Here is a 25430-nt window from a genome sequence, read left to right on the forward strand (position 1 = left end):
ATCTACACACTCTCTCACACAGACACACACACACACACACACTTTCTCTGTCTCATACATACACAGACACACATACATATACATACTCTTTCTCAACTCAGTCTCACTTTCACAGACACACACACACACTTTCACTGTCTCTCTCTTCCACACACACACACAAACACACACTTTTTCTGTCTCACACACACACAGACACACATACATACACACACTCACTCTCTTAACTCACTCTCACAGTCTCTCTTTCACACAGACACACACACACACTTTCACTGTCTCTTCCACACACTCACTCTCTCACACAAACACACACATACACTTTCTCTGTCTCACACACAGACACACATACATACATATACACACTCACACTCTCTCTTAACTCACTCTCACAGTCTCTGTTTCACACACACACACACACACACACAGTCTCTCTTCTACACACTCACTCTCACACACACACAAAGAGGGGGGGAGGGGGGACAGGGAGGAAAAGGAGGGGGGCAACGGAAGGGAAGAGTAGGAGGGGGAGAGGGAAGGGGGAAAACCAGACTCTCAACCTCTCAAACACCCTGTATCTGTGTGAACACTCTGTTTCTCTCACTGTATCAAACATACGCAGTCGCACACAGACATTCTGAAACACACACACTCACTCACAGATACACAAGCACCCAGTGTCAATCTCTCTGTGACACACAATCGCACACGCACTCTCTCTCTCTCTGTCTGACATAGTCACTCTCACAGACACAGTTTCTCAAACATACACACTACGAGGAAAACCTGGCTAGCGCCCGTTTCATTTGTTTCGGAAACGGGCCTTTTATACTAGTGACAGTTAAAGCCTGCATGTTGATGTTTTTTTCCATCTCCCCTTCAGTCATAGGCGTAGACTGGGGGGGGCGAGGGGGGGCAATGCCCCCCCAAACGACGCGAGGCGCCGCCGCGCCATTAGTTTAAAAAAAAAAAAAAACACATGCAGGCACGGCTCCTCTCCATCCGCTTGGCTTCCCTGCCCTCTCTATCTGTGTCCCGCCTTCCTCTGACGTCATTTCCTTTCGGGCGGGATGCAGACAGAGAGGGCAGGGAAGCCAAGCGGACGGAGAGGAGCGTGTCCGTCTACCCCTCTCTCTTCCTCCCTCCCTCCGGCGCAGGCAGCAGTCTTTTCCAGCGTTCCTGGCAGCGGTAGCGATGTACACGCTGCCTTTGGCTCTGCCCCGAAGCCTTCTCTTCAAGTTCCTGTTCCCGCATAGGTGGGAACAGGAACTTGAAGAGAAGGCTTCCGGGGCAGACCGAAGGCAGCGTGTACATCGTACCGCTGCCAGGAACGCTGAAAAAGCTGAAGACTGTTGCCTGCACCGGAGGAAGGGAAGGAGGAAGAGAGGGGGTAAACGGAGTCACCATCTTGGACCTCGGGGGGGGGGGGGGGGGAGCAGAGGGAAGATGGATGGGACTGGGAGGGATGGGAAGCAGAGGGAAGGAGCAGGAGATGAATGGGACTGGGAGGGGTGGGAAGCAGAGGGAAGGAGCAGGAGATGAATGGGACTGGGAGGGGTGGGAAGCAGAGGGAAGGAGCAGGAGATGGATGGGACTGGGAGGGGTGGGAAGCAGAGGGAAGGAGCAGGAGATGAATGGGACTGGGAGGGGTGGGAAGCAGAGGGAAGGAGCAAGAGATGGATGGGACTGGGAGGGGTGGGGAGCAGAGGGAAGGAGCAGGAGATGGATGGGACTGCGAGGGGTGGGGAGCAGAGGGAAGGAGCAAGAGATGGATGGGACTGCGAGGGGTGGGGAGCAGAGGGAAGGAGCAAGAGATGGATGGGACTGCGAGGGGTGGGAAGCAGAGGGAAGGAGCAAAAGATGGATGGGACTGGGAGGGGTGGGAAGCAGAGGGAAGGAGCAGGAAATGAATGGGACTGGGAGGGGTGGGAAGCAGAGGGTAGGAGTAAGAGATGGATGGGACTGGGAGGGGTGGGAAGCAGAGGGAAGGAGCAGGAGATGAATGGGACTGGGAGGGGTGGGAAGCAGAGGGAAGGAGCAAGAGATGGATGGGACTGGGAGGGGTGGGAAGCAGAGGGAAGGAGCAAGAAATGAATGGGACTGGGAGGGGTGGGAAGCAGAGGGAAGGAGCAGGAGATGGATGGGACTGGGAGGGGTGGGAAGGAGCAGGAGATGAATGGGACTGGGACGGGTGGGGAGCAGAGGGAAGGAGCAGGAGATGAATGGGACTGGGAGGGGTGGGAAGCAGAGGGAAGGAGCAAGAAATGAATGGGACTGGGAGGGGTGGGAAGCAGAGGGAAGGAGCAGGAGATGGATGGGACTGGGAGGGGTGGGAAGCAGAGGGAAGGAGCAAGAGATGGATGGGACTGGGAGGGGTGGGGAGCAGAGGGAAGGAGCAAGAGATGGATGGGACTGCGAGGGGTGGGAAGCAGAGGGAAGGAGCAGGAGATGGATGGGACTGCGAGGGGTGGGGAGCAGAGGGAAGGAGCAAGAGATGGATGGGACTGCGAGGGGTGGGGAGCAGAGGGAAGGAGCAAGAGATGGATGGGACTGCGAGGGGTGGGGAGCAGAGGGAAGGAGCAAGAGATGGATGGGACTGCGAGGGGTGGGGAGCAGAGGGAAGGAGCAAAAGATGGATGGGACTGCGAGGGGTGGGGAGCAGAGGGAAGGAGCAAGAGATGGATGGGACTGCGAGGGGTGGGAAGCAGAGGGAAGGAGCAAAAGATGGATGGGACTGGGAGGGGTGGGAAGCAGAGGGAAGGAGCAGGAGATGGATGGGACTGGAGGGGTGGGAAGGAGCAGGAGATGAATGGGACTGGGAGGGGTGGGGAGCAGAGGGAAGGAGCAGGAGATGAATGGGACTGGGAGGGGTGGGAAGCAGAGGGAAGGAGCAGGAGATGGATGGGACTGGGTGGGGTGGGAAGCAGAGGGAAGGAGCAGGAGATGGATGGGACTGGGTGGGGTGGGAAGCAGAGGGAAGGAGCAGGAGATGAATGGGACTGGGAGGGGTGGGAAGCAGAGGGAAGGAGCAAGAGATGGATGGGACTGCGAGGGATGGGGAGCAGAGGGATGGACCAGGAGATGGATGGGATTGGGAGAGGTCAGGCACAGCAGAGGGAAGGAGCAGAAGATGGATGGGACGGAGGGATGGTGAGCAGAGGGAAGGAACAGAAGACGGATGGAACTGGGAGGGTTGGGGAGCAGAGGGAAGGAGCAAGAGATGGATGGGACTGGGAGGGTGGGGAGCAGAGGGAAGCCTACTGGAAAGAAGACACTGCATAAAACAGAAGACACTGGGATCAAAGCGAATAGAAAAACTAAATGATCAGACAACAAAGGTAAATAAAAGTATTTTATTCATAATTTATTAATTGAAATGTGTCAGCTTTTTGAAATGTGCATCTGTGATATTTTGCCTGTAAATTTCATTTCCTTCCTCCATATTAGCATATTCATTTGCATATTTATATATGCAAATGATATGCTAATATGCCCCGCCCATTCTTTGCCCCCCCAAATGAAACAGTCAAACTACGCCTATGCCTTCAGTTGATGGTAATTCCCCACACAACCTTCCCTACAGTTTTTCCCATTCTTTATTTTTCAGCCAGCAATATCTGAACATTACTATGGTGTGTCATCCTAAATGTATTTTCGTAGTGGAATTGGACTGAATGCTTGTGAAAGTTACCTTCTTCCAAGCCCTCATGCATACACAAAGAAATTAGCCTGCCACTAACTGTGAGGACAATTAGACCATTTTTTTGGAGTAGAGAAAACACTGAACTGGGTTGTAAAGGCAGAAAATTGTAGGCTGGGTCAAGATGGGGCTCTAAGGAAGGACAGGGTAAGGTTTCTTAGGTCTGGAGTGGTAGAAACTTTGGTTGGACCTGGATGACCAAGATGCTTCAAATGTTTGCCTGGAGAGAGCACTGCATAGTCAGAAGATTGAAGGGTCTTTCCTTATATGTTCAATTTAGACTAGCATTTTTCTTCTCATAGACTCCCCTTTGCTGAGTAAGCTAGTGCTTCTCAACTCAGTCATCAAGTCACACCCAGCCAATCAGGTTTTCAGAATATCTACAATGCATATGCATGAGAGATTTGCATGCACTGCCTCCTTGATTGCAAATCTATCTCATGTATATTCATTGTTGATATCCTGAAAACCCGATTATCTGAGTGAGCCCAGAGGAGTGGGCTGAGAACCACTAGGGTAAGGTGAGTTTGCTTTGGCAACTCTGTTGCAAGAGGGAAGAATAACAGGGGAAGTATGAGTTTTGTTGGTATGGCCTCCTATTAGCAAATGTGTTAGGGGGTCTGCCTCTTGAGAGCACGCCTCCTTGGTTGATATGATTTGATTTACTGAATTTATAGATTGCCTTTTCAGTAGAATACTGCTCAAAAAATGTTTACAGCTTAAATTGCATTGATTGTACAGGGAAAGAATCACTATGTGAAACTTTTTTTTTTTTTTTTAGTTCTCATATTTTATTGATGTTTGTGACTGAGACAAGGAATTCCTGCTTTGTACATTGAGGAGACCAAGTGTTTGCCTTTTTTTTTTTTACTCTTCCTCCTCCTCCTCCCCCCTTATCTTGCATTCTTGAATTATATTAGCCTCACAGTGGAACCTAAAAGATGATGCTGAATACCATGTAATAAAGGGGGAATACAGGGATGTATGTCCTCTGACTAGGACACCTGTTTCCAAAAGATACCTGTTTGAAAGTACTGAAGAGTAGGACACATTAGTTAAAATAATGGAGAATGTGAGGAAGGTGGTAATTTTAATTTATGTCCTGCAAAAACTAATTTTTACAGTATAGGTTGCCTGATATACACCAGTCATTGTGTTCTTAATTGCTGCTTGTTGATTGAGATGTGTAAAATCAGAAAGACATTTCAGAGTTTTAAGCATCAAATAATAATTTGTTCTCTTGCATTATGATTGCAGTAAAGACCAAGCTCATGTTGGACCTGCCTTGTCATTAACAGGTGCGTGCCATTAGGCTCTCATTTGTAGGTGAGATGGGTTGGGAGCTGCACATGCCCAGGGAAGCCTGTGTGCCCGTGTACCATGCAGTGATGAAAGCAGGCACCAAGCACAACATCACCAATGCTGGGTACCGATCTATTGATTCTCTCAGCATTGAGAAAGGTAAGTCTGCTTTTGATTAACTTTATCATTCAGAGCATATTTGTGCTGGTGAAGGTGGAAGAGCAGGATATCGACTCCTATCCCTTTGTTCTAAATTTTCCTGTTAAGTAGCCTTTGACAAGGCCATTTCCATTCCTTTAGGACTTGCATCTTTTCTGTGGGTTTATGGAGCAGTTTCCACCAGGACTGATTTCTGAATGTTTGGAGGGGGATGCATCCAGTGCACAACACCAAGAGCAACTGGTAACTATTTCCAGTGCTCCAACAACATAAGTGGGGTCTGATGTTTTATACCGTATGTAGCATCATTCCTAGTGCCTGGTTACATCTACAACATACAAATGCATCTATCATAGGAGGCTGTATGCCACTTCCTGTTGTTTTACACTTGGGTATCTCTTTTGTCCCATCTCTTACCACATGGGGACTCAAGCTTATTTGGTTTTATGATCATATTTATTCGTTAGGATTTATGTACCTCCTTTATGAAAAACTTTACCCAAGTACGGCAATGTGTCCAATTCCTGATTTCAGGCTCTGATAGACAGATGTTTGATGAAACAGTTGTTTTCCGAACTGAAGCATGTGGATGTTTTTTTCCCCCCATAGGGTACAGACACTGGCATGCAGATCTTCGCCCTGATGATACTCCCCTAGAGGCAGGACTGGCCTTCACTTGCAAACTTAAGACCAGCACCCCTTTTCTGGGGCGGGAAGCTGTGGAAAAGCAGAAGGCAGAAGGGGTCCATAAACGCCTGGTTGGATTCACAATTGAGGCGTGAGTGTTACTGTCCTTGTATTCTAGTATAGTGCTATAAATGGACTCGACTGTAACTCATACAGAGGGGAAGGAAGACAGTAAGGAATAGAAAATTATCATCATTCTTACAGTATAGTAGCAAAAAGTTAAACAGTGCTGCAGATAGAAACAGACGTAGTACATGATAAACAGGGATTAGGAGTGATAAGGTAACAGAGTGCCAAAGGAGCAAGAAAAGGCATCATCTCTGGTTAATAAAAGGAGACAAGAAAAAGTGGCTACAGCCCTGACTCTTGTTGCATTGCTAAGGGGAAAGAGAAATGGTTTTAGAGCAGATGAACAAGAATCAGAATATCTCTTCTTCGTGTCTATAAAGTACTGCATACACCTTGTATCACTATATAAATGCTTAGCAGTAGTAGAATGTGTAGGGCTGGGAGTAGAAAACCTGGACTCCAGTAAATCCTTTGAATCAACTTTATTCTTTCTTCACAGGCTTGATATATCACAGTTCAAGTCTTTGTCAAAGTGATTTACAATATCAAAACATAATAATAAGAGTTTTCAGAAAGAAAAATAGGAAAGTACCACGACCCCCCTCCCCCCGTCCCAATACTGCAGGACTCATTTAAACCTCAACAAGATCTTTAATGAAGGAAACAAATTTCTTTAAAGCAGACTTAAGTCTTGGCAGTGTAGACTCAAACCATACATGTTTAGAAATTGAATTCCACAGGAGAAGGACTAAGATGTAAAACATAGAATCTCTAGTAGATTTCCATTGCACTTGTGAAGGTGGAGGAATTGTTAGTAATCTGCCAAGGCAAATGGTATTAATGAATCAAACAAGGGTGCAGATACTCCTACCTTCAGTGTCTTAAATGTGCCAACCAAAAGCTTGAACAATAAAATGATTTACTGATAGTCGGTGATATTGGCATAAAAGTGGAGTAACATGATCTTAAGGATGGGAATGATAGAGCAGACGAATAGCCATATTTAGCATCAGTTGGAGATAATGTATGGTTGTTTTTACATACCCCACGTAGTAATGAGTTACAATAATCAAATCAACTGGTGATAGGAGTATGAATTGCTTCCTTTAAAAGCAATGCATGATGTAAAACTATCTGCCAAAGTGCAAAAAAGCAAAATTTAACAACTGCAGACATGTGGGCCTCAAAGGAGATCTCAGAATCTAAAATGACACGTGGAGGGGCATAATCGAAAGGGGTACCCAAGTTTTCCTGAGGACGTCCTCGCAGGACGTCCCGGCGAAGGGGCGGGGAAACCTGTATTATCGAAACAAGATGGGCATCCATCTTTTGTTTTGATAATAAGGTCGGGGACGCCCAAATCTTGACATTTAGGTTGTCCCTAGAGATGGTCGTCCTTAGACTTGGTCGTTTCTGATTTTCGGCGATAATGAAAACTAAGGACGCCCAAATCAGAAACGACCAAATGCAAGCCCTTTGGTCGTGGGAGGAGCCAGCATTCGTAGTGCACTGGTCCCCCTGACATGCCAGGACACCAGCCAGGCATCCTAGGGGGCACTCAGTGGGCTTCAGAAAAAGCTCCCAGGTACATAGCTCCCTTATCTTGTGTGCTGAGCCCCCCAAACTCCCCCTCAAAACCCACTACCCATAACTGTACACCACTACCATAGCCCTTACGGGTGAAGGGGGGCACCTAGATGTGGGTACAGTGGGTTTCTGGTGGGTTTTGGAGGGCTCACATTTACCACCACGAGTGTAACAGGTAGGGGGTGATGGGCCTGGGTCCGCCTGGCTGATGTGCACTGCACCCACTAAAACTGCTCCAGGGACCTGCATACTGCTGCGATGTACCTGAGTATGACATTTGAGGCTGGCACAAAATATTTTTAAAATTCTTTTTTGAGGGTGGGAGGGGGTTAGTGACCACTGGGGGAGTAAGGGGACGTCATCCCCGATTCCCTCCGGTGGTCATCTGGTCAGTTCGGGCACCTTTTTGTGCCTTGGTCGTAAGAAAAACTGGACCAGGTAAAGTCATCCAAATGCTCGTCAGGGACGCCCTTTTTTTTCCATTATCGGTCGAGGATGCCCATGTGTTAGGCACGCCCAAGTTCTGCCTTCGCTACGCTTCCGACACGCCCCCGAGAACTTTGGTCATCCCTGTGACGGAAAGCAGTTGGGGATGCCCAAAATCGGCTTTTGATTATGCCGATTTGGGCAACCCTGTGAGAAGGACGCCCATCTTCCGATTTGTGTCGAAAGATGGGCGTCCTCTTTCAAAAATAAGCCTGCTAGTGTCTTGAATTGACTTGACAATTGTATTACCTATCCCATAAGGACAGGCAAAACCATGTGGGTAGGAAAGGAATCAGTCTGCCTGGGGGTAGGAAAGGAATCAGCCACAAAGCTTGACACTTGGACAATCAACTGACGAGAAGACAGCCGTGCACTTATCTAGGCAAGGGAATTATTAAGTGAGGTAAGATCAGAGGATATATTGTCAGTAGAGTATAATATTTTTATGTCATCTTCAAAGAAATATGGACTTAAATCTAGAGATTCAATGAGAAGTGCCAGAGGATTCAGGAAAATATTAAGAAGAACAGGGGCCAATATAGAACCCAGGGACAGAGAGAGAATTGTTAATGGCAGCCTGAAAAGAATGACCAGAAACAAATGAATCAAACCAATGTAATACAGTACCCTCAATCCCAAGAGCTGCCAGTGCAGCTAGAAGGAGATGATGATTGACAAGGTCGAATGCCGCTGACAGATCAAGCAAAAGCAGCGATATATAACTTCCTGCATCCAGATGCTGCCTAGTTTCATGTAAAATAAAATAGCAGGCAAGTTTCAGTACTATGATGCTTGCAGAAACCAAATTGCTGAGGGTGGAGAGCATATGGTTTCATCAGAAAAGTTTACAGTTGAAGCAGATCCACTTGCTATATGATCTTGAAAATTAATGAGAGGTTTGAAACAGGACAATAACTCATAAACTCTTTAGAGCCAAGGCTTGGTAAAGGATAGAATAAAGCTCATTACCTGCTGGATGGAAATTGACCAGAATGAAGACTGCAGTTAATGAGACATAGTATTGAGACTTTAATACCCAATGCAGGATCCTTAAGAAGCACCACCTTCATGGAATCTAAAGATGAGGAGAGGAGTTCAAGGAAGACGGGAGTTTTGTAAATAAAGAATAGGTTTAAGAGTAAATGACATCCATGTAGATGTCAGAGACGCATCTCCTGAATTACCCATTTTTTGTAATTGAAGGTTGAGATCTAGAGATGAAGATGTTTTTGCAGGGAGCAAGATGTCAATGAAGATAGCAGCGTGACCAGGGTCTGCATCTTAGACACAAAGAAAGTGGATGTGGCATCAGGATCCAGACTGTGTTCATGAAGAGCCCATGGTAGGGTCAGGAAGGATACAGTCTGAAATAAGGTGGCAGTTAGGAAGTAATAATATTGTTTCTTTGCTTCTTTAACTGCCCCATGATATACATTGTAACATTCTCTATAAATTAATAAGTCAGTCTGAGATTTAGTCCTCCATTATACACGTTCAGCCTTTTGATCCTGTCTCCTAAAAGCCTGAGGCCATGGTGAAACCAAGGGTGGCACCGATAAGTAGAGTGAGCTTTTGGTTGTATGAGACAACCTTATCATATATATTGGAGAGAGAGGTAGACCAGCCAATAGCATGGTCATCCATTGATCAAGAAAAAATCAGGTACGGAGTGGAGCCCATCCGATACATTGGTTGGAAATGAAGCAAAGGGGAGAGGTGGCAGTGCAGATTGGCAGAGGGTGGCAAACTTTGTTAGATCAAATGCTTTAAAATCCCTATAACATTCAGAAACCTTAGGTTTATCCGAATATACTGACCTGGGAGTAGTAATATTGTACATTGTATACAATAATCCAACAAAAGTAGGATAACACAGTGTTTAAAATAATTATTATATGTGTGAGTAAAAAGAGGTATAAAATCACTCACCTCCTCCCCCCACATACATATTTAGGTTGTGGCGATCAGCAGTTTCAAAGCCACTGAACACTGCAAGATGAATCTAAACCAGATATTCAGTGCCGGGGTGCCAGCAGAATACAACTGTAACATACGTAATAAAACCATATAAAAAACAATTAGACACAAAGCAACATAAAAACAAAAAATAAAACAGTAAATAACAGTATATATAAGTGAAACATCAAAGCATTCCAATGACAGTCTCACAGGAAGAGGATGGGATAGATTAGATGAGAATCAGGGAGCTATCAACATTTGCTTATTTCTGATCTGATGAAGAAGGGTTACCTTCGAAAGCTAATCAAAAAATGTATTAAGTTAGTCCAATAAAAAAAGGTATCTTATTTTTTTTTCTATGTTTTATTTTATTTCTGTTGATTACCTTTAAAAGTGGACTAACACGGCTACCACATCACTCTAGAATAAGCCTAAATTTCCATACAGTTTATAGAATACGTCGAGCACTGGTCTGCGCGACTAAATTTAGTCATGGGCAGTTACAACAAGTAAAACCTGGTGTAAGTGCAGACGCTTAAATTATGCGCGGACCTGGTGTATTCTGTAACAAGAGGCATAGATTTTAGAAACGCCCATGACCTGCCCATTCAACGCACATGGCCATGCCCCCTTTTCAACTATGTGAGTTAGAATTTACGAGCAGCACTTAGCTCTGCGCATGAATTCTAATTAGTGTCAATTGCTTGTTAATTGGCAATTAACGCTGATTGGCTTGTTAACCAATTAGATTATGCGCATTGTTATGGAATACGCTTTGATTTCCGTGCGGAAATCTCAGGGCAATATATTGGAATCCGGGAGAAAATGCATGAGTGAATAGCTCATCAAAACTTAGACAACAAAACTTAGACAAAAAAAATGTAAAGTACCTAGATAAATCATGTGGCGGGGCATAATCGAACGTCGCCGGCCAAATAGCTCGCCAGCAATCTATGTTGGCGGCGGCGCTACAGCTGGCCGGAACCGTATTATCGAAAAAGATGGCCGGCCATCATTTTTTTCGATAATACGGTTTAGCCCTGCCAAATGCCGTGGAGTTCGCCGGGTTTGAGATGGCCAGGTTTGTTTTTCAGCAATAATGGAAAGTTATGTTGGCCATCTCAAACCCCGGCCAAATTCAAGGCATTTGGCCGTGGGAGGAGCCAGCATTTTTACTGCACTGGCCCCCCCTGACATGCCAGGACACCAACCAGCCACCCTAGGGGTCACTGCGCTGGACTTCAGAAAAGCTCCCACGTGCATAGCTCCCTTACTTTGGGAGCTGAGCCCCCCAAACCCACTACCCACAAATGTACTGCACCCACTAAAATTGCTCCAGGGACCTGCATACAGCCTCTAGGACTTATTGCTGCTGTATAACTTTGGCACACCAGTTCACACCTGAAGACTAATCTCTCTGAAAAAGTCCTTTCTTGAAATAAGCACATTTACTCACAGTTACCTGCAGATCAGAGGTTGTGCCCCACTGGCAAAGAGTCCCCTGGTACTAAGATTAGCAGTAGGTCAGAGCTGGCACAATGGTGTACAATGCCCTCTTTCAGCACCATTCAAGGTAAGAACTATGTTCTCTAACGTGGGTAACACAGGAAAGGGAACTAAAACTGGCTTACAAAAATGGCCACTACCGCATGGACAACAACAGGAAACAAAACAGGGCACACTCTGACCCAGTTAGCAGGGCGGGAAAGCACCATGGGAGTAGAGCCCAGTACCCTACACCCACCACAATGCATTGCTAATGTGACTCTGCAGGGCACCTAACAGAAAAGGTGTCACACTCACCCGAGAGCCACATCGCAACCAGGGAAAGGCTGTCGGAGGATACAACACATTCTGCTGTCATGGAGGTGGGTACGGCATTTGAGGCTGGCATACAGGCTGGCAAAAAAGGTTTTTAGTTTTATTTTTTTAGTTTGTAAGGGTGACCACTGGGGGAGTATGGGGAGGTAATACCCCATTCCCTCCAGTGGTCATCTGGTCAGTTGGGGCACCTTTTTGAGGCTTGGTCGTGAAAATAAAAGGACCAAGTAAAGCCAGCGAAATACTGCTTAACACCGCTTTTTTTTTCCATTATCGGCGAAAGCCGGCCATCTGGTAGCCGCGCCCATGCCCGCCCATGTCCCTCCTTCGCTAATCTACCAACACGCCCCCTTGAACTTTCGCCGGCGAAGCGACGGGAAAGTGGCAATGCAGTCAAAAATGCCACTTTCGATTATACCGATTTCGCCACTTTTAAGAAATCGCCGGCCATCTCCCGATTTGTGACAGAAGATGGCCGGCAATTACTTTCAATTATAAGCTGGATAATTAGCCTGCAATCAGACCTCCTACTATTCTTAATAAAGTAAGTTAGGAAAGGCCTGTATAAATAGCATTCTCTTCTGCTGCTGTGTCTGTCCATAACCTAAGGTGGCTAGGAAGCTTATTCCATTCGTCAGGACCAGCAATATGTATTTTCCAGTATTTGATACACATCTCACCAAGTAGCTTCAGATGAGTTACAGTAAAGATAGAACACAGCTTACGCACCCATTCTGACCCACCCACCAATGAAACCACTCCAACTAGGACAGAGTATAGTGCAGTGTTCTGGAAGGGTGATTTTCTCATCCTGAGCCTTTCTTATTGCTTGTCCTTAAAATTCCTAATTCTGCTTTCCGCCTTGTAGGAAGGTGCCAATGTTTGGACTGGAGGCCATCTGGCGGAATGGTCAGGCAGTTGGTCACATCCGCCGAGCAGACTATGGATTTGCCATTGATAAAACCATTGCATATGGGTACCTAAGGAACCCCATCAGAGGCCCTGTGAGTATATGCAGATTCACATCTGCTTACCGCTGCTCTCCAACAGATCTAAGCCACTTTGCAGGAAAGCTAGATTTCTGGAAAGTCCCCTCAACTTTTCTTTCCTTTTTTCTTTTGGAAAGATGTAACTGATACTATCAAAAAATACCACAATGGGAATATATATCTTCTTAACCCATCTTCCTCTATATACTTCACACTTGAAATAATGGAGACAAATTTCAACCATGAATAAATAACTTGTGTAAATATTAAATTAATTTATAGTGATCAGAATCCTTATACCCCTCCTACACAGGATAGGTGGGGACATTCTGTCATAGTACCATGTTCAATTCAATAATACTGCAAAAATGAATAAATCAAAATAAAGTACTTATCTTGAGAGAGATGAAAGAAGCAATGCCTAAAATTGTTCTAATATACCCCCCCCCCCCCCCCCCCCCCCCCGTTTACAAAGCCATTCAGCATTCCAACAGAAACCATTCAAAGTGAATGGGCTGTGTCAGCAGTACCGCACTGGGAGCTGCTAGCGTGGCTTTGCAAACGAGCCTTAAATCTTCAACCTATTTCAGGTAAAGCAGTCTGTGCTGTGCAGGCCTCTTTGAGCACTCCTCATGTGAAAATCAAGCATTATATAATCCAAATTTCAAATAGTCTCACTCGACATAACGGTGTGTTTTGCAAATGTGTCTTCAGAAGCTGACTGCAAAATAAACACACTAAATTCAATAATATATTTATAAAGTATAAAAAAATGTATTCTATATGAGCAATTTAATCTTTAATTCTTATAATTTAATCTTTACCTACAACATCTTATCATAACATAATGTGGCTAGGCTAGGAGAAACTCTCAAATATCCTCCGCTCGCCTCTTTCTCAGTTTATTTTGCAGTCAGCTCCTGAAGATATATTAGCAAAAAATGGCTCTATGTTGAGCAAGAGTTTGAAATTTGGATTTTATAATTTGGGATTTTCACATGAGGAGTTCACAAAGAGGTGTATTTTCTAAGCACTTAGACTTACAAAGTTTCGTGGAGGGGCATAATCGAACGAAAACGTCTATCTCCATGGGCGTTTATCTCCGAGAACGGGTCCGTGAAGGGGCGGACCGAACCGTATTTTCGAAAAAAATAGACGTCCATGTTTTATTCGACAATTTGTGAGCTGGGCGTTTTTGTTTTAATGTGATAATGGAAAATGAAAGCGCCCAGCTCAAAAATGAATAAATCCAAGGCATTTGTTCGTGGGAGGGGCCAGGATTCGTAGTGCACTGGTCCCCCTCACATGCCAGGACACCAACCGGGCACCCTAGGGGGCACTTTTACAAAAACAAAAAAAAAAGGTAAAAGAGCTTCAAGGTGCATAGCACCCTTCCCTTGTGTGTTGAGCCCCCCCAAATCCCCCTCAAAACCCACTGCCCACAAATCTACACCATTACTATAGCCCTAAGGGGTGAAGGGGGGCACCTACATGTGGGTACAGTGGGTTTGGGGGGGTTGGGCGACTAAGCATTAAGCAGCACAATTGTAACAGGTAGGGGGGGATGGGCCTGGGTCCACCTGCCTGAAGTCCACTGCACCCCCTAACAACTGCTCCAGGGACCTGCATACTGCTGCCAGGGAGGTGGGTATGACATTTGAGGGTGAAAATAAAAAGTTGTGAAACATCATTTTTTGTGGTGGGAGGGGGTTAGTGACCACTGGGGGAGTCAGGGGAGGTCATCCACGATTCCCTCTGGTGGTAATCTGGTCATTTAGGGTACTTTTTGGGGCCTTATTCGTGAAAAAACAGGGTCCAGGAAAAGTGCCCTAAATTCTAGCTACAAACGCATACTTTTTTTCCATTATTGGCGAAAGGCGCCCATCTCTGTTCGGGTGATAACCATGCCCCAGTCCCGCCTTCACCACGCCTCCTACACGCCCCCGTCAATTTTGTACGCTTCTGCGATGGAGTGCAGTTGAAAACGTCCAAGTTTGGCTTTTGATTATACCGCGTTATTCATTTTTGTGAGATAAACGTCCATCTCCCGATTTAGGTCGGAACTTGGGCGTTTTTTCTCGTTCGATTGTAAGCAGGATAGTAACCTTTGGAACTTTGTAAGTCTAAGTGCTTTGAAAATGAGCGCCAAAGCGTCCTACACTGGATTGGAATATACTAAAGAGCAAAGACTGTACAAGAATTGTTCCAGAATAGATTGCTTTCTCCGAGGACAAGCAGGCTGCTTGTTCTCACTGATGGGTGACGTCCACGGCAGCCCCTCCAATCGGAAACTTCACTAGCAAAGTCCTTTGCTAGCCCTCGCGCGCCCGCGCGCACCGCGCATGCGCGGCCGTCTTCCCGCCCGAAACCGGCTCGAGCCGGCCAGTCTTCTTTTGTCCGCACTCGGTACGGTCGTGTTTTCGCCGTGTCGAGCCCCGGAAAGTCGACCTCGCGCGTCCAATTTATTTTGAGCATGTTTTTTTCCTTCGGGAAAGTTTTCTCTTAGTCGGGAAGTGCTCCGGAAACCCCCCGCCGGGTTTCGTGTAAATCCTCTCCGTACTTCCAGCTTTTTGCCCCGGTAAGTTTTCTTTCGTCGTCGGGGTAGGCCTCTTTTTGGCCTCGGTCGAGATTTTTCTCCCTCTAAATTTTGGTGCTTCAAATTTCGCCATTTCGGCTTTTGATTTCGCCGGCGTGATTTTTCCGCCCATGACATCGAAGCCTTCCAGCGGCTTCAAGAAGTGCACCCAGTGCGCCCGGGTTATCTCGCTCACTGATCGACACTCGTCGTGTCTTCAGTGTCTGGGGGCCGAGCACCGCCCTCAGAACTGCAGTCTGTGTTCCCTGCTTCAAAGGCGGACTCAGGTAGCGAGACTAGCCCAGTGGAACGTGTTGTTCTCGGGCTCTTCGTCGGCATCGGCACCGGGATCTTCGAGTGCATCGACGTCGTCAGCGTCCAGACCATCTTCCTCGGCCGCCCCTGCATCGAGTGCATCGAGGCATCGGGCCTCTGCATCGGCGCCGAGACATCGGATAGCTGCATCGACGTCGGTGGTACCAGGACCTCGTCTGCTGATGTCGTCGGACGGTGGTGCATCGGGTGGAGTGCAGGTGAGGGCTGTCCATTCCCCTGCTGGTGGCGGTGAGCCCTCGGGTGGGTCTCCGCCTACCCTGAGGGCTCCTGCGGTACAGCCCCCCCGAGATCGACCTTCTTCAGTCTCGGCCCCGAGGAAGCGACGGATGGATTCGACGTCCTCCTCGTCGGTGCCGGGGAGCTCCGGTGACATGCTTCGGAAGAAATCGAAGAAGCATCGACACCGGTCTCCTCCCCGTGTCGGCACCGAGAGCTCTGGGTCGCCGAGGGATTCGGCACCCAGCAGGCATCGGCACCGAGAGGACCGCTCACCCTCTGTTCAAGAGGTGTCGATGCGCTCCGCTCTGGACAGCCCGGAACAGCCTCCACGCCCGGAACAGGTACTGACGTCGACGCCTGCATCGACCTCTCAGCCTTTCTCTGCAGCCACTCTAAACGAGAGCCTCCGGGCCGTTCTCCCAGAGATTCTGGGAGAGCTGTTGCGCCCTACCCCTCCGGTACCGGCGGTGCTTGCGCCTCCGGTACCGTCGAGCGTGGCGCCGGCTGGCCCATCGCCCAGGTTGAGGTCCCCGACGTCGGTACCGCGTGCGGTGCCGACCGCGGCCACCTCCCAGGAAGGCTTCCCGACCACGTCGGCGGAGGGAGCTTCGCCGATGCGGGCAAGGGAGTCTACCTCTCGACGCCCCCATCATGGACGGGGTTCCACGGAGTCGAGCAGGGCGAGGTTGCAGACACAGGTCCGGGAACTCGTGTCTGACACCGAGGGTGAGGCCTCGTGGGAGGAAGAGGAAGATCCCAGATATTTCTCTGACGAGGAGTCTGAGGGTCTTCCGTCTGATCCCACTCCCTCTCCTGAGAGACAGCTTTCTCCTCCCGAGAGTCTGTCTTTCGCTTCCTTTGTCCGGGAGATGTCTACGGCCATCCCCTTCCCGGTGGTTGTGGAGGACGAGCCCAGGGCTGAAATGTTTGAGCTCCTGGACTATCCTTCTCCACCTAAGGAAGCGTCCACTGTTCCCTTGCACCATGTCCTGAAGAAGACATTGCTTGCGAACTGGACCAAGCCATTAAGTAATCCCCACATTCCCAAGAAGATCGAGTCCCAGTACCGGATCCATGGGGACCCAGAGCTGATGCGCACTCAGTTGCCTCATGACTCTGGAGTTGTGGATTTGGCCCTAAAGAAGGCTAAGAGTTCTAGGGAACATGCTTCGGCGCCCCCGGGCAAGGACGCTAGAACCTTAGACTCCTTTGGGAGGAAGGCCTACCATTCCTCTATGCTCGTGTCCAAGATCCAGTCCTACCAGCTCTACACGAGCATACACATGCGGAACAATGTGCGGCAGTTGGCGGGCTTGGTTGATGCTCTTCCCCCTGAGCAAGCCAAGCCTTTTCAGGAGGTGGTCAGGCAGCTGAAGGCGTGCAGAAAATTCCTGGCCAGAGGAGTTTATGACACTTTTGATGTTGCGTCCAGGGCCGCTGCTCAAGGTGTGGTGATGCGCAGGCTCTCATGGCTGCGTGCCGCCGACCTGGAGAATAGACTCCAGCAGCGGATTGCGGACTCGCCTTGCCGTGCGGATAACATTTTTGGCGAAAAAGTCGAACAGGTGGTAGAGTCTCTCCACCAGCGGGACACCGCATTCGACAAGTTCGCCCGCCTCAGCCTTCAGCTTCTACCTCTACAGGTAGACGATTTTTCGGGGGAAGGAAGACTGTTCCCCTATACTTCTGGCAAGCGTAGGTACAATCCTCCTTCCCGACAGCCTGCGGCCCAGGCTAAGCCCCAGCGCGCTCGCTCTCGTCAGCAGCGTGCGACTCAGCAAGGCCCCGCGGCTCCCCAGCAAAAGCAAGGGGCGAGCTTTTGACTGGCTCCAGCAGAGCATAGCCGACATCCAAGTGTCAGTGCCGGGCGACCTGCCTGTCGGAGGGAGGTTGAAAGCTTTTCACCAAAGGTGGCCTCTCATAACCTCCGATCAGTGGGTTCTCCAAATAGTCCGGCAAGGATACACCCTCAATTTGGCCTCAAAACCTCCAAATTGTCCTCCGGGAGCTCAGTCCTACAGCTTCCAGCACAAGCAGGTACTTGCAGAGGAACTCTCCGCCCTTCTCAGCGCCAATGCGGTCGAGCCCGTGCCATCCGGGCAAGAAGGGCTGGGATTCTATTCCAGGTACTTCCTTGTGGAAAAGAAAACAGGGGGGATGCGTCCCATCCTAGACCTAAGGGCCCTGAACAAATATCTCGTAAAAGAAAAGTTCAGGATGCTTTCCCTGGGCACCCTTCTCCCCATGATTCAGCAAAACGATTGGCTATGCTCTCTGGACTTGAAGGATGCCTACACACACATCCCGATACTGCCAGCTCACAGACAGTATCTGCGATTTCAGCTGGGCACACGCCACTTCCAGTACTGTGTGCTACCCTTTGGGCTCGCCTCCGCGCCCAGGGTGTTCACAAAGTGCCTAGCTGTGGTAGCAGCGGCGCTTCGCAGGCTGGGGGTGCACGTGTTCCCATATCTCGACGATTGGCTGGTGAAGAACACATCCGAGGCAGGAGCCCTGCAGTCCATGCAGATGACTATTCGCCTCCTGGAGCTACTGGGGTTTGTGATAAATTACCCAAAGTCCCATCTTCTCCCAGTGCAGAAACTCGAATTCATCGGAGCCCTGCTGGATTCTCGGACGGCTCGCGCCTATCTCCCAGAGGCGAGGGCCAACAACTTGTTGTCCCTCGTCTCGCGGGTGCGAGCGTCCCAGCAGATCACAGCTCGGCAGATGTTGAGATTGTTGGGCCACATGGCCTCCACAGTTCATGTGACTCCCATGGCCCGCCTTCACATGAGATCTGCTCAATGGACCCTAGCCTCCCAGTGGTATCAGGCCGCCGGGGGTCTAGAGGACGTGATCCACCTGTCCACGAGTTTTCTCAAATCCCTGTATTGGTGGACGATTTGCTCCAATTTGACTCTGGGACGTCCCTTCCAAATTCCTCAGCCACAAAAAGTGCTGACCACGGATGCGTCCCTCCTGGGATGGGGAGCTCATGTCGATGGGCTCCACACCCAAGGAAGCTGGTCCCTCCAGGAACGCGATCTGCAGATCAATCTTCTGGAGTTACGAGCGATCTGGAACGCTCTGAAGGCTTTCAGAGATCGGCTGTCCCACCAAATTATCCAAATTCAGACGGACAACCAGGTTGCCATGTATTATGTCAACAAGCAGGGGGGCACCGGATCTCGCCCCCTGTGTCAGGAAGCCGTCAGCATGTGGCTCTGGGCTCGCCAGCATGGCATGGTGCTCCAAGCCACATACCTGGCAGGCGTAAACAACAGTCTGGCCGACAGATTGAGCAGGATCATGCAACCTCACGAGTGGTCGCTCAGTTCCAAAGTAGTGCGACAGATCTTCCAGGCGTGGGGCACCCCCCTGGTGGATCTCTTCGCATCTCAAGTAAACCACAAGGTCCCTCAGTTCTGTTCCAGACTTCAGGCCCACGGCAGACTGGCGTCGGATGCCTTCCTCCTGGATTGGGGGGAGGGACTGCTGTATGCTTATCCTCCCATCCCTCTGGTGGGGAAGACTTTGTTGAAACTCAAGCAAGACCGAGGCACCATGATTCTGATCGCTCCTTTTTGGCCGCGTCAGATCTGGTTCCCTCTTCTTCTGGAGTTATCCTCCGAAGAACCGTGGAGATTGGAGTGTTTTCCGACCCTCATCACGCAGGACGAAGGGGCCCTTCTGCATCCCAACCTCCAGTCTCTGGCTCTCACGGCCTGGATGTTGAGGGCGTAGATTTTGCCTCTTTGGGTCTGCCAGAGGGTGTCTCCCGTATCTTGCTTGCTTCCAGAAAAGACTCCACCAAGAGAAGTTACTTCTTTCATTGGAGGAGGTTTGCCGTCTGGTGTGACAGCAAGGCCCTAGATCCTCGCTCTTGTCCTACACAGACCCTGCTTGAATACCTTCTGCACTTGTCTGAGTCTGGTCTTAAGACTAACTCCGTAAGGGTTCACCTTAGTGCAATCAGTGCATACCATTACCAAGTGGAAGGTAAGCCGATCTCAGGACAGCCTTTAGTTGTTCGCTTCATGAGAGGTTTGCTTTTGTCAAAGCCCCCTGTCAAGCCTCCTACAGTGTCATGGGATCTCAATGTCGTTCTCACCCAGCTGATGAAACCTCCTTTCGAGCCACTGAATTCCTGCCATCCGAAATACTTGACCTGGAAGGTCATTTTCTTGGTGGCAGTTACTTCGGCTCGTAGGGTCAGTGAGCTTCAGGCCCTGGTAGCCCAGGCCCCTTACACCAAATTTCATCACAACAGAGTAGTCCTCCGCACTCACCCTAAGTTTCTGCCAAAGGTCGTGTCGGAGTTCCATCTGAACCAGTCAATTGTCTTGCCAACATTTTTTCCCCGTCCTCATTCCTGCCCTGCTGAACGTCAGCTGCACACTTTGGACTGCAAGAGAGCATTGGCCTTCTACCTGGAGCGGACACAGCCCCACAGACAGTCCGCCCAATTGTTTGTTTCTTTTGATCCCAATAGGAGGGGAGTGGCTGTAGGGAAACGCACCATATCCAATTGGCTAGCAGATTGCATTTCCTTCACTTACGCCCAGGCGGGGCTGGCTCTTGAGGGTCATGTCACGGCTCATAATGTTAGAGCCATGGCTGCGTCGGTAGCCCACTTGAAGTCAGCCTCCATTGAAGAAATTTGCAAAGCTGCGACGTGGTCATCTGTCCACACATTCACATCTCATTACTGCCTGCAGCAGGATACCCGACGCGACAGTCGGTTCGGGCAGTCAGTTCTTCAGAACCTGTTTGGGCTTTAGGATCCAACTCCACCCCCCGAGGGCCCTGTTTGTTCTGTTCCAGGCTACACTCTCAGTTAGTTGGTAAATTTTTTAGGTCAATCTCAGTTATGTCCTCGCCGTTGCGAGGCCCAATTGACCAATGTTGTTGTTTTGAGTGAGCCTGGGGGCTAGGGATACCCCATCAGTGAGAACAAGCAGCCTGCTTGTCCTCGGAGAAAGCGAATGCTACATACCTGTAGAAGGTATTCTCCGAGGACAGCAGGCTGATTGTTCTCACAAACCCGCCCGCCTCCCCTTTGGAGTTGTGTCTTCCCTTGAAGTGTATTGTCTTGCTACATACTGGACTGGCCGGCTCGAGCCGGTTTCGGGCGGGAAGACGGCCGCGCATGCGCGGTGCGCGCGGGCGCGCGAGGGCTAGCAAAGGACTTTGCTAGTGAAGTTTCCGATTGGAGGGGCTGCCGTGGACGTCACCCATCAGTGAGAACAATCAGCCTGCTGTCCTCGGAGAATACCTTCTACAGGTATGTAGCATTCGCTTTACCTGAAATAGGTTGAATATTATATTATATTATAACTCTTGGCATCGCTTGTTTCATCCCGTTCAAGATAAGTACTTTATTTTGATTTATTCATTTTTTCAATATTATTGATGAACACGGCGCTATGATGGAACATCTTCACCTGTCCTGTGCAAGAGGGATATAAAGATTCTGAGCACTATAATTAATTTAAGCCCCCTTTTTGTCAAGTCGCACTAGCAGCTGCTGGTGCAGTAATGCCGACACAGTCTATTCACTTTGATTGGGCTGTGTCAGCATTGCTGCTCAGCAGTCGCTAGCATAGCTTGATAAAAGGGAGCCTTAATATTTACTCAAGTCATTTATTGATTGTTGCAATTTGTCTCCATTATTTCAAGTTAGAAAAAATCTATTCTAATGACAAGACTAATTACTTATGAGTCTTTTTTTATAGGAGGAAAAGACCTCAGGTGTTCGGCTATTTTTTTTGTGAATGTTTTCCACAGGATTGCTAAAGAACTTCGTCACCGGTCTTAAAAACCTCCAGATTTTCTTGACTTTGCTGGCCCTTATATGGGTTTCCATTATATAAATGGTTTAATGTTATTTTTCCAGTATTGCTTTCAACTGCCAGGACGTATAAAATATGAAAGAGAGTATACCGACACTTAATTTAAAAAAATTCTGTCAGCGGTTATCCCAACAGAGAGTCTCCGTTTCACAAAACTGCTTCTTCAGGAGACAATTGACTATTGTTCTTTTTTTCTGAGTCTACTCTCCACTCATGTGTCCTGCTTCTGACTCGCTTGTATATTTTTCTGGTGGTCTCCCGAAGAAACAGTTTTGTGAAACGGAGACACTCTGTTGGGATAACCGCTGACAGAATTTTTCGAAACCTATATAGGGGCCAGCAAAGTCAAGAAAATCTGGAGGTTTTTAAGACCAGTGAAGAAGTTCTTTGGCAATCCTGTGGAAAACATTCACAAAATAAATAGCTGAACACCTGAGGTCTTTTCCTGCTGTAAAAAAAGATTTAGTAATTACTCTTGTCATTAGAATAGATGTGTATCTAAGATGGTGCCTGTAGCAAGAGTGCTGCCACATATTCTGGTTAGCATTCCCAGCGTAAAATGGATATCATTTACATACATCTGGCATGGTAGACCTGCCTTCTAATGCAATGCATTTCAGTTGGTAACAGAAATCATAATGCAAAAGTGCCACTTTGCCAGCCTGTACTTACTTGGTTTGACTTCACCCAGCAGAGCTGCTGGTTCATTGAAAAATGTTCACATTTTATTTTATTTATTTTTTGTTACATTTGTACCCCGCGCTTTCCCACTCATAGCAGGCTCAATGTGGCTTACATGGGGCAATGGAGGGTTAAGTGACTTGCCCAGAGTCACAAGGAGCTGCCTGTGCCTGAAGTGGGAATCGAAATCAGTTCCTCAGTTCCCCAGGACCAAAGTCCACCACCCTAACCACTAGGCCACTCCTCCACTTATAGTGGTGGGTTATAAGTGAAACTGATTTGAGCAGGGACCAGAGATAGATTTAGATTTTAGGTGGTAACGGGCAATATTCGGTTGAAGGATGGTGGTGAGAGTTTCTTATCCCCCTCCCCCATACCGTCAAGCCCTGTGCTGTTTGTCTGCCAGTGGCAACACCAGCCTGCAGCAACAAGTTGGAAGAAAAAATTTAGCACGGGCCTTTTGTTAGGTGTGCTGGGGCTCAAAACCAGGAGGCCATGGTCTGGAGATTGCTGACCTGTTGGTGAGCTACAAGTTCTGTAGAGCCTTGATCCAGCCCTTAGATCCAATGAGTGGAAACAGTGAAAGGATGTCTTCGCCCCCGGAGGAAGCCCATTGGACCAGCAAAGGGTGTGTCTACCATCTATAAGAAAGTCAGCCTGGTACACTTTTTTACTGGCCTGTCCTTTGTCTGGCTTTAATCCAGCTTGTCCTTTTCATTGGTACTTCCTACTTTATTTATTTATTTAACCTGCTGTTCCATCAGCCTTCTGTTCTTGATTCTTGCTGTTTCTGCTTATCCTGTCCTGGGCCTAGCCTCTCCACCGCACTCTGGCTCAGGCCCTGAGATCTGGTCCCTCCTTCTCCATGGGTCTTTGTTTCCATGGAAATCTGTGCAAGAGGTGAATTGCTACCAGTTTTTAGGCTCTAAAAATCATAATTGCATTTTCCCTGCTGCTAGTCTAATTTAGGGACAGTACTTGAGAAGTCTCAGCAAAATTGAACCCCTCAGTCACTCCATAACTGGACACGAGGAGGCCCTTACTAAACACTGCTATGAATTGATTTGATTTTTAAGTTTCATGTATATGTAAGGTTTATGTTGTGTTGTACTTGTATACTTCTCCCTCAAACAGAAGTTTAACCCAAAGTGGTTTACTGCAAAGTCAAGCAATAATAAAAGTAAAATAGCAAACTAATAATGCACTAACCCCCCCCCCCCCCCCACACCTCCTTTTACAAAGCTGTGCTAGTGGCTGCCAGAACTGTAATGCCAACACAGCCCATTCAAAATGAATGGGCTGTGCCAGCATTAATGTGCAGCTTTGTAAAAGGGGGAGTAAAACAATGAGCTACAATAATAGGTAAGGATTTTTCTCCGAGGACAAGCAGGCTGCTTGTTCTCACGACTGGGTTGACGTCCGCAGCAGCCCCCACCAACCGGAAGAAGCTTCGCGGGACGGTCGGCACGCAGGCCACGCCCACCGCGCATGCGCGGCCGCCTTCCCGCCCGTGCGCGACCGCTCCCGCCAGTTACTTTTTTCCCGCGACTGAGAGAGTGGTGCGTTTGCCTCTCTCTCTGTTCAGCCGCCGGATTTTCGACCGCGTTTACGCGGATCGTCGCTTGGACCGTTCGGTTCCCTCTGTTTTTTGTTTGTATTGTTTTTAAAAAAAGAAAAAAAAAAAAAAAGAAATTTTTTTTTTGCGCGTGTGGAGCACGCGCTCCCCCTTTTCCCTCGCTTTCTAGCGGGGACGCCACGTTGCGGCCTAGTGGCCGCTCAGTCGGTTGATTTTTTCGTGGTGTGATTTTAGCCACCATTGCCGACTTTGACTTCGCCGACGCGATTGTTCCGTCGATGTCCTCGAAGGTCCCGAGTGGATTTAAAAAGTGTGGTCGCTGCGGCCGGCCGATCTCGCAGACCGACACCCACGCTTGGTGCCTCCAGTGCCTCGGGCCGGAGCACAATCTCAAGTCGTGCGCTTTGTGTCTCGGTCTCCGGAAACGGACTCAGGTTGCGAGGCAAGTTCTGCGGGACCGTCTTTTTGGAACTTGCGCCGGCCCCTCGACGTCGACCTCGACGGCATCGGTATCGAAGGCCGGTTCTTCGGTACCGGTATCGATGCCCGAGACATCGGCACCGATGGCAGCGACCCCAGGAGAACAGGTCCCGTTGGCCCGCCGGTCCGCCGGTGAGAGTGGGGTTGAGAGGCCGCGTGGGCAGTCGGCCCCGGTCACTCCCTCAACTCGTGAGCCACGGGACCGAACCCTGTCGGACCCGGTACCTCGAGACCGAGGGGGATCGACCTCCTCCTCCTCCATGCCCTCCGGCACCGGTGACGTGCACCGGAAAAAAGATAAGAAGCGCCGTCACCGGGAGCCCTCGGTGCACCCTGAAGAGGAGTCGACGCCGAAGCGTCATCGCAGAGAGGAGAGATCTCCGTCGGTGGTGGAGGTACCGACGCGTCGGGGTTCCGGCACCTCGGTGCCGTCTCCTGGCCCCCAGCAGCTTCTGGCACCGACACCCTTACCGGCCCCACCGCCTTTCCCGGCAGCGGGCCTGGACGAGTGCCTCAGAGCCATCCTTCCGGGGATCCTGGAAGGGCTGATGCGCCAGGCTGTGCCGGCGTCGGGGGTGCTTGCGCCCCCGGCGCCGATGACTGTGGCGCCGGCGAGCTCTAGCCCGGCGCCGGGGCTGTCGACACCGCCGCCGCTTGCGGTGCCGGTCTCGACCGCCACGCAGGTGGAGGCCCCGTCGACGTCGATGGAGGGAGCTCCGTCCCCGCCGGCGCGGGAGTCCACCGCTCGACGACACCGAGACCTTGGTGCCTCGACGTCGAGCCGGGCCCGGTTCCGGACTCAGCTACATGAGCTAATGTCCGATACCGAGGATGAGGACTCGTGGGGGGAAGAGGAGGACCCGAGATATTTCTCCTCAGAGGAGTCTACGGGCCTTCCCTCGGACCCCACGCCGTCACCGGAGAGGAAGCTCTCACCTCCTGAGAGTCT

At 49.2% G+C, this 25430-nt stretch overlaps 1 protein-coding gene across 3 annotated transcripts in view; it reads left to right on the plus strand.

Moving 5' to 3' along the window:
* The window catches only part of SARDH (sarcosine dehydrogenase), a 148474-nt gene that overhangs the window by 116061 nt on the left and 6983 nt on the right, over positions 1-25430 (plus strand). For all 3 annotated transcript variants that reach the window (XM_030207696.1, XM_030207698.1, XM_030207697.1), the window contains exons 18-20: positions 4999-5161; positions 5771-5939; positions 12639-12774. In XM_030207696.1, coding sequence (XP_030063556.1) covers positions 4999-5161; positions 5771-5939; positions 12639-12774 — 468 coding nt within the window. The remainder of the gene's footprint in view (positions 1-4998; positions 5162-5770; positions 5940-12638; positions 12775-25430) is intronic.

The sequence above is a fragment of the Microcaecilia unicolor genome, chromosome 6 (genome assembly GCF_901765095.1).
Source record: "Microcaecilia unicolor chromosome 6, aMicUni1.1, whole genome shotgun sequence".
NCBI lineage: Eukaryota > Metazoa > Chordata > Amphibia > Gymnophiona > Siphonopidae > Microcaecilia > Microcaecilia unicolor.